This window comes from Lathamus discolor, chromosome Z (assembly GCF_037157495.1).
Source record: "Lathamus discolor isolate bLatDis1 chromosome Z, bLatDis1.hap1, whole genome shotgun sequence".
Taxonomy (NCBI): domain Eukaryota; kingdom Metazoa; phylum Chordata; class Aves; order Psittaciformes; family Psittacidae; genus Lathamus; species Lathamus discolor.
Window position 1 is genome coordinate 11,575,382 of NC_088909.1, and position 13,884 is coordinate 11,589,265.

Below are 13,884 nucleotides of genomic sequence, written 5' to 3' on the forward strand. Positions count from 1 at the left end.
GTGATTCTTTGAGATGCAAGACATTTCTCAGCAAACACAACATCGAAGAACAAACTCTGCTTGAGCAGCTTAGACACTTCACTCAATCTTCCTCAGGCACAGCTCCTTGTTGAAGTCAGCAATCTCTCTGCTGCAGTTGAAGCAGCTCCAAGACAAGTAGTACAAGTGAAGTTTGCACTGCTCTGATTGCCCTCCCTTTCTCTGCTTCAGCCCAAGAACCCCTGCATTTGCCTGTAGAGTTTGGGAAGAGAACAGACGGCAGCAGCCAGCGATCAAAAAGTGCACACTGCGTCTGGATCTGCAGGTCTTCTCTGGCATGTTTATCCCACCCATCCATGCATCCACCCCCCATCTGCAATTTCAGCAGCAAAGGCAGGTGGTTTACTTCATACATACCCTCGAATGGAAATACCAAGTTGCATACAGATTTCATTTCAATACATTCCTTTTTGCTCAGCCTTTTATGTGACTTCTGTGGGTGCCAACATAGTCACTCTTCCTATGATACCCAAAGAAAAAAAAAATCCAAGAAAAGCCAATGTAATTTTCTAGATGTAATTATATCTTTGATACTTGCCAGGAAACATTCCCCATCCAGCATTAAACTGAACATTTAGAGTGCATGAATGCTTCAAATTCTCTTAAAAAAATAAAAAGGACTATAAAATACTGACATTTATTAATGAGGAGAATATTAAACATCTTTGTTCAGTCAAGAAAGACCTGAAATTACCACCTGGAATGCTGCTTTGCCTTTACAATACTCACAACATCCAAACTCCTGTCAAAATTTGTCTGTGGTTTGTTCTCTGGGGCTTGACATCTGCTCTACATCTTACTTCTCAAATGAATACTGCATTAGCAGATATTTAGGAATAGTCATTCAAAAAGAAATGTTAAAGTAGGCAAAGCCCTCTCTCTTCGAAGGCTGGAGAGGACGGCTGGGGGCAGTGTGACTTTAAAGGGGCCACAGTCCAAGCCAGCAGAAAAGAGAGGAAATCAACCAACTCCCAGTTTCTCTGGTTAAAATGAAAATGCTCTTTAGTCCATCTTACTCTTGAAGGGCAGAACATTAATTTGGGAGTGAAATAATAAAGATGTGCTAGTTAATTATTCACCTTGTAATTAAAAATGAACCAATTAATAACCAAGTCAGGATCTGTAGAGTTTGACTAAGAATTTCATTTAAAAGTCACTTTCTGAAGGCTGAGTATGAAATTGTTCATTAAAAAGTTCTTATCACCTTTTTGGTTTTAAATATCCTTTTGAATATAAGGTGCTGTTTTCTAGAACTGGTCTAAAAAGAGTTGGACATTCTGCTAATTAAATCTCTCAGAAGATAGAAGGTACTTTGCTTGATATTTGCATACTAAATATTTATTCTTGAGGACTTGGCCATTAAGAGTTCTGCTCTGATACTTGAATAGCTCAGCTTTTGAATAAATGTTGTGCAGGCATGCACGGGTACACCAGCTCTCCAGGATCTTGAAAAAACAAATGGTGAATAAGAGACAGATCTGCAGGAAGCATTATTTGCTCACTCAGCGCTGGCCACTGATTTGTTTTTGTGCCTATTTCAATTCTATGCTATACCTTAGGTTTTTAGTATTATCTTTTGAGTAATTACATAGGAGTAAAAGAAAGAAAAACAGCTCTGCAGGTAGTGGCTGCATGTAGATGCATTCATTGTGTGTTTATCAGACGTATGAATTGAGTATCTTTACTTGCACAAGTGAAACCTTGTTAGTGGTAAGGACAAAAACATAGAGTGAAAACAGCCTAATCATGCAGTTTGTTTGCTTTACTTTGCAGTTTATTACTGACAGTGACTTTAATCTGCTGCAGAGTATCAAGATAACGACAGAAAATACTTATTACTGATAAAGACTAATGAGTTCTATGTTTTCTTTGTTTCTCTAACCGGTTTTTCGTGTTTGAATTTAATGGACTACCACAGTGATGTGGACTGTGAGTTGTAAACCATGCAGAGAAATGTCGATTTGTTGAATGAAGTGTTTTCATTAGTGTTTTTAAAAATCATGGAAACTTTCCCGTTGCTCTTTTCTTTTGCACAACTTGTTTAACTTGAGTGTGTGTCAGACTTGTAAGAAGATTTTCCATGTAGGACTGGGTGGGAAGGCTATTGATCCAAGAACTCTGAATAGTCAGAAGGCAGAAGAGCATACACAGCAAGACTCCACAGTCAAAAAGATTTCCATTGAAAAAAAAATTACTATAGGGTAGAAGTGAGAGGTTGCTGTCAGATTGCTTAGATTTGTTCTTTTTTCTCCATACTCTGATGAGCTAAAAAGCTTCCATTCTCTTTTGCCTTGTAAATACAGCAGTACCCCTGACATTCAAGGAGAGAGTAATTTAATGTGCTATGCTGTCTCAATCAGGGACTTACATGCAGCAAAATCTGACATTTTTATCTAGACTATATTATGTAAAGCAGTGAGCTGGGGGACCAGGTTTGTGTTACAGCTGTTGACAGCTGATGTTTTTCAGTAAGTCATGCAGCAGCAGAGGAGTGCCGCTTTCCCATTCCCACCGTACCACTGAGCCACTGCTGCAAGGGTGACAATGTGTAACAATGGAGGTTGAAAAGATAAAGTTGAAGTTGACATGAAAAGCGTGTGACAAAGAAGCCCAACAACTGAGACACCCATAGATGAAAAATCTGTGAGAAAGTTGTGCAGCACCTGGCTGATACTCAAAGGTAGTTACAGTATTCTTTTTCTTGAAGAAGGTTGGTAAGCGCTCCTCAATAAATCCCGATGGCAGGCCTGTAATAAAGTGGAGCTTATGCAAGTTGGCATGGTTTGAAATTTCACCATATGTTCTAGTTCAGTTAAGATGTATTTCTGTTGCTTTATGCTTTTTGCATCCTTGATCTGCAAGAGTGATAAATAGGGCATGATCTCTTGCAGTTAGCATTGCAGTGATAGATGCATTACACTCCTGTGGCTCAAATACCTGCAGTAAGACACCTGAACACCTGCAATTAGAAATGCAAAGATTGTTCTTATTGAGCAGTCCAAAATCAAGCAACACTGCTGACTGTCTAGTGAGTTCACAATCTTTGTAGCCAGCCAAGAAGCATGCAGCAAAGTGAAGCATTTTCAACATTACTCATGCTATTTACAGCTTTTCTAAATCATCACTTCGCCTAAAAATGTATGGAAACCCAGGCTTGGGGTTCCCACAGCACGGAAGTGACATGTTCATTTAGGCCTTGCCAGCTTAATTAACATGGCTGTATTTCCTACTACCTGGAGCTCCTGAAAGCTCTTTGTTAAGCATAATGCATTACAGTAATCCAATTTAGATGTGACAAAAATCATGTTCTTCTGCCAAGGCATCTATTGCACTGAAAACTGTCATTCCCAAAGTAAGGGTCACAACCTTCAGTGGGACTGCCAGGCTAATGAGGCTGATGAGAGTGGGACTTACTGCCAGAAACAGGCTGAGGAGATTTTTAGGGGGTGACTAGACTATTCTGAACAGGAACACTTGCTCTCTAAATCCTATCCTTTCTCCAATCCCTGTTTTGTTCTTCAGAGAAGCTTTTTGGAGGATGAGAAAATTCATGTTTTCAAATGTATTCTATTTATGTGTCTCTGAATCTGCTAAATTTTAGCTCAGATTAATATTTTCTTCAGGTCCTGTGATAAATATGGTAAGTATTAGAAAAAAATCTGTAGGCTCCTAATTAGTTTCCAATGATTCATTGAGACAGCACATTTATAAACAGGGGAGACAAAAGGGCAGGGGGAGGAGGGGAGCACGAGAGAGAGAAGAGTCCTTAGAACACATGCTGCTTATTTTACCCAGTAGCCAGAAAATTTTTGTGGTACATGATTATATTGTCTTGCTGGTGAAGAGCTCAGTGTTGGAACTAAGTTTCTTGGCCTGCCTCCTACCTTCTAGTGCTAGTATCCTTACTACATTTTTAAGTCAGTGTTGTTCCCCCTTGGATTCTGAACATTGGGTTAGAGAAATCTCATTTGTAGATAAGTAATGGGCATTTGTTCTCCCTTTTATCTTTTACTTCTCTGTTCAACATCCATGTCATTGAGCACAGGAAGAGGTGACATAATTTACCGTTTCAATTTTTAGAAATTAGTAACTTCAGCAGTGTTGGAGTTCAGGTATTCCTTTATTCAAAGAGGGAGTCAAATTGTCCATTATAATGCTAGACACCATGTGGTAAATTATAAATTAAATGGTGATCCTGGAATGCACAGACATCACCTGTGACTGTGACTGCAAACTCAGTGAGGTCTCTGTGACGTACATGCAATAAAACCTGTATATTGTCTCTGAATAAAATCAAGAGTACTAAAGCACATTTCAGCATGAGTGTTGCCCCACGCTTTTTTAAATTATGTTAGCAATCTCTTATCACACACTGGATTCGTAATCACTGTCAACTCACTATACTTTCCTTTTCAATAAAGAACAGTGATGTTATGCAATGTTACTATGTAGAACATGCCCTGGTTATTTTAGTCCTATTTTAAGAACATACATCTGAGTAAAACTACATTTTTGGTGATGTTAAGTCTTCCCCCGGCAGTTAACATTTTGTCTATATTTATGTGACATGACTTTATGTTTTATAGTTTTGGCAGATGGAGGAATGATTTTTTTCACATATTTCATATGGTGAGGAATTTACAGGAGCTAGTTTGGCAATAGCAAGCAGAGGAGACTTTGATTTGTTTACTTAACATATGTGTCACATATAAAAGGCAATGTCCTTCCACTGTAGTTGTTAATAACTAGCTGTTCCAAATGGATTTGTGCCAACACAAAATCCACCACTACAATTAGCAGTAATAGGAATTTCAGCTGGCAGCAGCAGTGAAGGCAGTAAAGATTAAATGACTGTGTGAACTGTCCCTCCGAATTAACACTGATGTACATTGGCAAATAGTAAGAAAACTCACACCACTGTTACCCTTCACTCTGTTCTACTCTGATAATAGCTAAGGGAAAATACTGCTGTCTGAGACTCAGTAGTTCTTACATGGTGTAGATTCACCCCAGTAATGACAAGCATCTAAGTATCCACAACAGTAAAACATCCCAGATTACAAAACCTTATGGATGACTTTCAGATGCTTAAGGATACAAATAACCTTTTGAAGAAGGTTGGTTTTGAGAGGTATTTGTCAGTTATGTGCCTGTTACCGACTTGTAGCTGGTGTTGCACATGTACTTCCAAAAGGCCTACTTGAAAATTCCACTAAATGACATCCAAGAAGTAAATTTTTTTTTCAGGGTAAAAAATCTTCCAGGAGCTACAGAATCTCAGCAAAATAGCATTCATAGTAATACCTCTACAGCATAAAATATGAACTTGGCCTGGAGCAGGTTGTCAGAGCTGCAATAACAACAAGCCCTCCCGCTTCTCATGAACCATGGCTTAATTATGCTAATCCTTGTAAAATCAAATGAATGAAAAAAATAGTAGAATGAGGATTTGAATAATTATTTTATGTTACAATATTAACTGATAGAATACATTATAGATTAGCCCAAGTTTCTTTAGAGTGATTCAGCTTGTTTTTATTTTCCGCACCTTAAATGAACCTCTAGCAATGTGCTAGAGCACCTCAGAAATATTTAGGCTTAGGAGTTGTCCAAACCTAACCTTTGAATTCAGGAACACAGTAAAACATCTGATTAGTAGGTCAGGGTGTGCAAAAAGCACAGCTGTTAACCATGACCTTGAAGAGGCTTTGCAGCTGCAGTTATGGTGCAGCATTAGGAATGACACATCTTCGTAACATTTTGTACTTTGTGAAATGCCATATCTTAAGCTATGGGTTTGCAGGACAGCATCTGATTCCTTGTATTTGTTATGGACAGAATTAAATCTCACAAGTCAATCTAAGATGTCAGTCCTTTCCTGGTCATTCTGAAAGCATCCAAAACACAGAAGCTTTGCAGATGTACAGGAAGCACCATGTAGTTTTATCAGTAACTTTAGCATGTGCATGAATAGGTACATGCCAAACTTATACACATGAATTCGGACATCTTTGCTGTGGAATTTTCAGGAATAGAGCAATTGCTTTGGTGTTGACAGTTAAAAGCTTCCATGGAAAGAGATGCCTGGTGCCATGCTCTGGCACTGGTTAGACATTCCAGTGATAACAGTTTGCCAGGAAGCAAGGCTAGCAAAAAAAAAAAAAAAAAAAAAGCCAAATCCAATTCAAATTTATCATCAGGTAAATGTGAGTTTTGGCAGCAGGACAGAATTATTCACTTTAGACTTCACTCAGGACACACAGTGAACCCCTCTCTTCATAATAAATGTGACCCGTTACCAGCAGTATTTGCTAAACTGTGCATCTAACCAGTTAGGGCCACTAGCAGCACATCAGGAGACACTAATTCTACCATGTATTACCTATGTAAATGAGATGGAATTTTCCCCAGTATTTACTGTTTCCTGATTTCCCAGTACTAACTGCCCAAGCACTGGGTTAACCCAGTGGAGAGGTGGTTGCTGGAGCTTGGGGAAGCAATAAATAAGATGTAACAGCTGATGCAATGTGCCTGCTGTATGGGAAAGCTCAGCCCCTATAAAATCATGGGCAAACAGAACTCTCTGAAGAACTGGGCTCAGGCATGGACAGTAGAAAGAGACAGGAAAGCATGTTGTACGGTTTTTCAGAAGTAAGTTTATGTATTAAAGATAATGCATCCTATGAAAAGGCATTTATAAAGCAAATACAGCAAGTCCAACTTTTTCACTTGAGACATGATTGCTTTTCAGCTTCATGAATAGCAAGTAGGGAAAAATCATGGCCACACATTAATTACAATACAGTAAAATGAACATGAAAACTTTAACAACACTGAAGGCCACCACACACCACAACTACAACTGTAGCCTACAATTGTTTCAAGCAGCCTTGCCAGTCTGCTATGAACTTTTTGAAACCACAAGAAGGTTATCTACAGACTTGGGAGTAGGTAAGTACACTGCTCCCAGAAAAGGAAAAAATCCCCAAAATGTAACCCAAATCCCCACATTTGGTTATTGGCTATAATACAATACCATCAAGTCAGGAGCAGACTTAAAACATAGAACATTACAGGCTTTTTTATCAATATAGACATCAGACATCTAACTCAAGGCATTATATACAGTCCTGTTCCTGCCAGAGCTAAGAAACAGACTGAAGGCACCCCTTCCCACTATGAGCTGTTGAAGTATTCATAAAAGCAGGGTTTACTTCTTAAAGAAACTGTCCATTAAAGAAGAGGACACAGGATATTCCAAATTCATCTTATTCCAGAACTTTCACGTGTAAATCTGTGCATAATGTTTTGTACGGTGAAAAAAGTCAGTATAAAAAATACTGCTGTCTTTTATCCATACTGTGAGAAAAGCACAATTTATTATAACAGGAAATAATACTTTATTATAAAATTTACATGTAAACAAGTAACAAATTAATTGAAGAATGGTTAATGTAAGTGCAAATTAACTTCATAAAATGGTATCTGTTCTGTATTTAAATATATATAATTTGTTTTGTCACATTCTAATGTGGTTCTACTCCACCATCCCCAAATTTCAGTTTAAAAAGATTTATCATTGCTTGCTTTATACTAAAAAGAGTGTACGAACCTGCGTACAAGTTTAAGTTTTGCTCTGCAAACAAGACACATCTATGGTGATACTTATCATCCTTTCTTAACATCTCTGATATCCACAGGACAAGAAGATATATAACATATATACACAGTGAAAACACGGGCATGTCAAGCCACTTAAATTTAGTTCATTTGCTTGCACAAATTGAAACTTAAACCATTTATCAATGAAGCAGACACTGTAGTGTAACTTCCAGACTTGCTTGCACACCTTAAGGCATTAACGAGAGTCTCAATTGGTAAGTCATTCTTGTTATCACCATGAGGATCATCTGTACAGTTCTTGTAACAGTCAATTGCTTGTTCATCACCCACATGCAACAAGCTGGCCTTGCTGAAAGCTCCTAAAGCACAGACAAGTCATGGCAAGACTTTGATTTTGCTTTGAAAGCCATCTTCTTGTTGTTCTTTGCCACAATTCTCCCCAGGAATCGCCTTGCCTTTTTGCCTATGCTTTCTCTTCTTTTTGTGTTGGCCATTCTCCGAGCATTGTCTTCTTTGCTGTCTTTGCGAAGTCTAATCTGCCGAACAATACCTTCAAACAGGTCCTTGACATTATGATGAAGAGCAGCTGAGGTCTCAATGAACTTGCAGTCAAACACAACGGCACAGGCCCGTCCCTCTGAATGGAAAGAGAAATAGAGATGAGTGGAGGCGGAGATTTTGCCTTTATATATACTGGCAGAATAAAAAACAAAATTTGACTTTAAGTAAGGAAAGTGCCTTCAATGCCACAGAAGAGCTTTACTACATTGTAGGAAAGCCCAAGTTTGCACTCATGTTTTTGTCCCCTTACTCTTCTCAGGTTTGCTGTGGTATGGTCAGGAATCTCATTTGACCAATGGCACTGAATATAAGGCAATACTAGTCCTCTAGGCAGAGCATCCCAGTATTGTTTAAGAGCTGAAGCCGATACAGGACTGGCTTGGATGCACACTTACAGTTTGATAGCAAGAGTGCAAGGTACAGAAAGAAATGGGCTTTATTTCTACTGGAAGTCACTGAGCTACTGTGAACCTCTGCCTTGCTGTAATAACTGAGTTTTCCACACAAACGAAGCAGTTGAAGTCCACAAGTTAAGTCATTGAACATACCACTAGATGTCAGGAAGTTGTACACCCCTGGATTTGACTAGGACTGCATTCAAAACACAAGATGCTCAATGTTCCAGATGTAAGCACCTAATTCTGGAACACTGCTGCAGTGCCAATTTCCATGTCCAACTTGTGGTAACGAGTGGCAAAGTTGTAAGCTTGAGAAAATACTTATGTTGCAGCTAGGACAGGTTAACCATGCACTGCCACCAGCCTGAAAAAAGCTACCATATGATGAACTTCAGTCATTCCCCTGTGTGCAGGCATTTAACACAGGGAACATGGCGAAAACCAGATCACCACACTCGCCACTGTTTTCTGTGGGACCAAGTCTCTCCCCTGCATGAGTCAGCTGGCTTCATTTTTCCAGCATGCCTCAAATAATTTATTTTTCTACATTAAACCAGACCATTTCTATTAGCCATGATCCTCCACAGCCTTTGCTACTACTGTAGCCACAACTGTGTAAGTGAATGGTGTCACTTACCATCAACCGAGACTTCCCGGGATCTGACCAGGTCGCTTTTATTGCCCACAAGAATAATAGGAATGTCTTCCGTTTGCCTTGCCCTTCTTAGCTGGATTCTTAGCTCAGAGGCCTTTTCAAAGCTAACTTTGTCTGTCACTGAATATACAATAATATAGGCATCTCCCATCTTCATACAGTGGTTCTGAAGCCACTGGCTGTCATCCTAAAACAAAAGGCAAGAAATAGATTTATTGCGCTGAAAGTCTATTCAACATTGTTTTTATTTTTGTAAGCACCTTAAAGGTATGTTCTTAGCTTTATTATAAATAGTGAAAGTAAGCCAACCTCCCAATTAAAAAAAAATAATTAAGATATATTACAAAACAAAATTCTTTTGTTTCTAGAAATCCTGTCAGGTCTGCACTGCTCACATTGCAAATCTCTAATTTTACAGTAGTTCCCTGGGCTGCTCATGTAAGCTGCTGCTTATTCGAAGCATTAAGGGATTCACACTCCAACGCTCTTCAGATTTTTAAATTGTGTGCGTAGCTACAAGAAATTAGTTGCAGGAGCGAACAAAGGCAACTCGAATTCTAATTTTTAATGTAACTTTTTAATGTTAGTTATCTTCTTTTAGTGTTAGTTATCCAACTGGAGAACTAGACAGACATAGCTGTGCTATTTCTGCTTTTGTGAAGAGTGAACTACTGACAAGCCGTGACAAAGAGATACAAAATCTGTCATTACCTGCTCCCATATATCGAACACCACGAGAGACGCCTCTTCTCCGTCAACTATAATCGATCTGTCGTACGTATTTCCTACGGGAAAGACAAGCACACAAAAAGCAGTTACTCTCCTCCGTCCCCGCCGGGGTGGCCGTAGGGGGATGCCCCGGGAGTTACGGGATCCCCGCTCCGCCCGCAGCCTCACCGGCCTCCTCCGCCTCCGCGCTGTCCTCCACGCCGCCGAAGATGCGCGCTAAGCTGGTCTTGCCGACGCCGTGCTCGCCGAGCAGGATCACCTTGTAGAGGCTGCTGTCGGAGTCGCTGCCCGAGGAGATGACCGAGTCGGAGGAGTCGGAAGCCCAGCTCTCCCGCTGCGCCTCGCCGGGGCTGTACGAAGTGCAGCGCACCAGCCCGGCGACTTCGTCCTCCGGCAGGGTAGCCTGCAGGTCCCGCTCGTCCACCGGCATGCTTCGCCGGTGCAGATGCTGATGCACGGAGAAAGGCATGCTGCAGCGCCGCTTGTCCAGGTAGAGCAGCTTGTCGCCGCGGTTCAGAGTCATAGAGGTGCCGAGCTGAGGCCGGAGAGAAGAGAAGAACTGTCAGCACCCGCCACCCTGCGCCGAAGAGCCCCTCCGCACCGTGCCGGTCCGCGGAGCGGCGCTTACCTCAGGGCGCTCGGAGGAGAGCGGGCAGTGAGGGGTTCTCCGCTCCTACCGCTAGCGCCAGAGCTCCCTCAGCGAGTGCCGCTGCTTCTTTCAGGCGGCCCATATTTATAGCCCCGACAGACGGCTCGGCCCGCCCCTCCATGACGCGTCCCTCGGCATCCTGCCACCGCCAACGGGCGAAGCGGCGCACGCCCACTGTGGGGTGGCTCGGCTGCGGTCGACGCGGCTTTGTCGATCTCGGTTCGGTTCGGCTCGGCGCTGCCCGGCTCGGCTCGGTTCTGCCGAGGCCGACGGGGAGCTGCGGACTGGTCTGCCGGTGGCAGCGAGGGGTTGGGCGGTGGGGCTGCCCTCCCATGGGCGCCGAGGAGCCGCCGGGACCGCGGCGCGGCCAGGCAGGGCGAGCGCCGATGGGGTAGGGTCGGAGCGCTTGTGGGAGAAGCACCGCCACGTGGATCTGACCCACGGCCCGCTCCTGCCGGACCGGGGTCCCGCTTGCCTGATGGAAGGCAGTATTCCCATGTATGCGGCTTGTTGCCACTTAACAGCCGCTTGTGAGAGAGCGCCTGTTGGACGCAGATAGGTTTCTGCTGCTTGTCAGTCTCTAAGTTACTGACCAGCAGTTCATGTGTCTGCAGTAGCTTTAGGGAAAATACTGTCAGATCTTCAGTGTTTGTTTCACTTGGTGCTTAACTTTACTCAGTGCTCAGAACGGGGTTATGAGAAAAGAAGCTGTGCCGTACGGTTTGCACTTAACAGCCTTGCCAATGTCTTCACATGCAGTGCTAACGATTTAAAGAGGTCAATATAAAACATATTATACACATAAAAGGTCACATTCTTCTCTTTATTTCACCTGAGCAGCAAAGTGAGACAGTGAAAGTCTTATCTCATAAGTGACACAGTCATCACCGTGTGATCGGGTGAAGAAACGACTAACCAGATAACTATACTTGTATTCCGAATGGCTCACCCATGCATCGTGTATACAGTTTGTTGTTTACCTAGCAACGAAATGTGTGAGACATTTTTACAGCCAAAATAACTTTGGCTGCTGCTCCCAAAAGATTAGAGCCTGATCAGTATGGGAAAATCCCTGTGGCTCTGGGCAGGGAGGGTTCCCATTGAATTCGTGACAGTTAAAGGATTTACAATTCAGCTGCAGAAACAGTGCTAAAGAAGGCAAGAGGCAGGAATGTGATGGAAATGGAGTTATAATACAGGATATAGAAATAAAGTAAGGAGAAGAAAAGAGCATGGGATTGGGCTATGGGGTTGCATAGCCAATGAAATACAGCATACCAGCTCAGAAACGTCTTTTTTACTTATAACATTAAGCTTCTCGGGATCTGTAACTGCAACAAAGATAACCATAAAAATGCTTTGAAGGGACTGAACACAGGGAATGAATGTTTCTTTCCTATGAAATTGAGTGAGTGAATGTTCCGTTGGTTTGGGGTTTTGTTCAGGAGCCAGTTACAGTCTTCCAGTCCTGCTCTCGGGGTCCTTTTGACCCTTTTGCCCTGATAACTGCAGTTCCAAGTGTTAATGTGGCAGTTAAAGATCACCAAGTGCTTACAGCAAGTTCTTTCTGCCTGTCTCACAAAAGAACAACCAAAATAGCCTTGTCAGTTTAAATAGAGTTTGGTGGTGAAATGAAGTGCGTGCTTCAGAACAGGATTATAAAGCTCTGGTTAGCAATTTAGATCATATTTAAATAAATTATAGTTAGCATTTGCAGTACAGCGTGGTTACTTGGATAAACTGGAATTTGCCAAACGATCTTGATTAATCTGTATTTATATACAGTTAATTAGGTAACTACCATGTAATGGAAGGAATGGTTTGTCTTCAGTTAACTTTTCAAAAATCCGAATGTTTCTGCTTAAAATCCTCACCTGAAGATACTGTGGGTGGGTTTCTGGGCCTGTTGGACCAGTGTTTCTTGCATGCCTTTACTGTGTGTCAGTGTCAAACTTTAGAAGTTGGGGGTATCCTTACTTCTTTTCTGTCTGAAAGAAGGAAAATTGGCGAAGTATCAGAGGGCCTCTTCTGTGCTGACTGGGATCAAACTAAAAATGGGAGTTTCCTGGTGGGACTTCAAGAAGCCATATTCCAGGCCTTTTGTTGGTCAGAATTATGAATATTTTAATGACATACAGGCCTCTTGCTAGCCAAAAAATAATAGGAAAGGCGTATGTAAAAGGGCTAAAACCATTGAGAGAACAGTGTTTCAGCAGGAAAAGTGACTGAAAATAAACGAATACCTAGTAGAAATCACACAGAAAATCCAGGACTATGGGACAGATATTTGTTTGGTGCCAGCAGCCAGGTTCAACTAATGAATTAATGGTTATAGAACACCACCATGGTTACAAGATACCACTCGGGATCTGGCACTGGGTTCTGTGAGTTGTCCTTTAATGCAAAGTGAGATGGCTTTGGATTAGGTCTCCAGGGCTTCAGTTGTTCTAGAGGGGTGAGTACGAGCACAGAGGAGTGCTGTGCCAAGGTAGTTAGGTCTGTTCCCATCTGCCACAGGATCTGTGCCTGGAACCAGAGAGAAGCAGATCACAGGGGTCACGTAGCTGGTTCATCTCCTCTGATCTTAATAGGTCCAGCTATTTTGTGAAGTTGGAAGGAATTAACAGATAATTCAGGTTAATCACTTGAGACACATAACCTGCTTCTTCACATAGCATGTAATTCTATTTGCTGTTAATTATTGCTATATATTCATGTATAAATTACCGTGGCACCTGATGATTTCAGTGGGGTGCATATGAGACCACCTTGAAATGTTGATCTTTTCATTTCCTTGAAGGGTTTCGAGACCACCTCCTTTCTCACCTGCCTTCCATTTCCACTTGTATGTGACTGTTCTTCTAATAGATATATTAACTCTAATTTATTTCTATTTTAAAGAAGATTTTAATGTCTTGCTTTTCTGCTCGTATTTTCTGTTGTCATAGCTTCTATGGTCTAGGGTTTGTTTTGATTAAATGAGTGCTTCAGACGTTGTGTAGACTTGCTGGTTTTAGTAGGCCTAATACACTATTCCTTACATAGTGAAATGGAAACGGGAAATTTTATATTTTGGTTGGATTTTACATGAAGCCAGACCTGGAGTCTCAGTGTGGAGGGTGAAAGTCCACTCCAGCCTGCATGGCAGATTGTAACTGTGCTGAATCGGGGTTATAACAGTGGTACCGTCTGTGGTTCTTCAGTCATGGGTGTCTCCTGGGCAGTTCAGG

The 13,884-nt window shown here is 41.7% G+C and overlaps 1 protein-coding gene across 1 annotated transcript; it reads right to left on the bottom strand.

The window, feature by feature from the left end:
• Nucleotides 1–6,672: 6,672 nt before the first annotated feature.
• Nucleotides 6,673–10,705, bottom strand: RRAD (RRAD, Ras related glycolysis inhibitor and calcium channel regulator). The gene is made up of 5 exons (XM_065661670.1): nucleotides 10,634–10,705; nucleotides 10,174–10,540; nucleotides 9,988–10,061; nucleotides 9,259–9,463; nucleotides 6,673–8,299 (listed from the first exon to the last, which is right to left on the bottom strand). The coding sequence occupies exons 2-5, from the start codon at nucleotides 10,526–10,528 to the stop codon at nucleotides 8,022–8,024; spliced, it is 912 nt and encodes a 303-aa protein (XP_065517742.1). The 5' UTR covers nucleotides 10,529–10,540; nucleotides 10,634–10,705; the 3' UTR covers nucleotides 6,673–8,021.
• Nucleotides 10,706–13,884: the final 3,179 nt, after the last annotated feature.

What these genes read in the sequence shown, in the direction of transcription:
- RRAD (XM_065661670.1), bottom strand. Translation starts at nt 10,528, where the DNA reads ATGACTCTGAACCGCGGCGACAAGCTGCTCTACCTGGACAAGCGGCGC. An exon ending in TGTTCGATATATGGGAGCAG is followed by an intron (nt 9,464 to 9,987) that starts GTAATGACAGAT and finishes CTTTTGTTTTAG; the next exon opens with GATGACAGCCAGTGGCTTCA. An exon ending in CCGGGAAGTCTCGGTTGATG is followed by an intron (nt 8,300 to 9,258) that starts GTAAGTGACACC and finishes CTTTCCATTCAG; the next exon opens with AGGGACGGGCCTGTGCCGTT.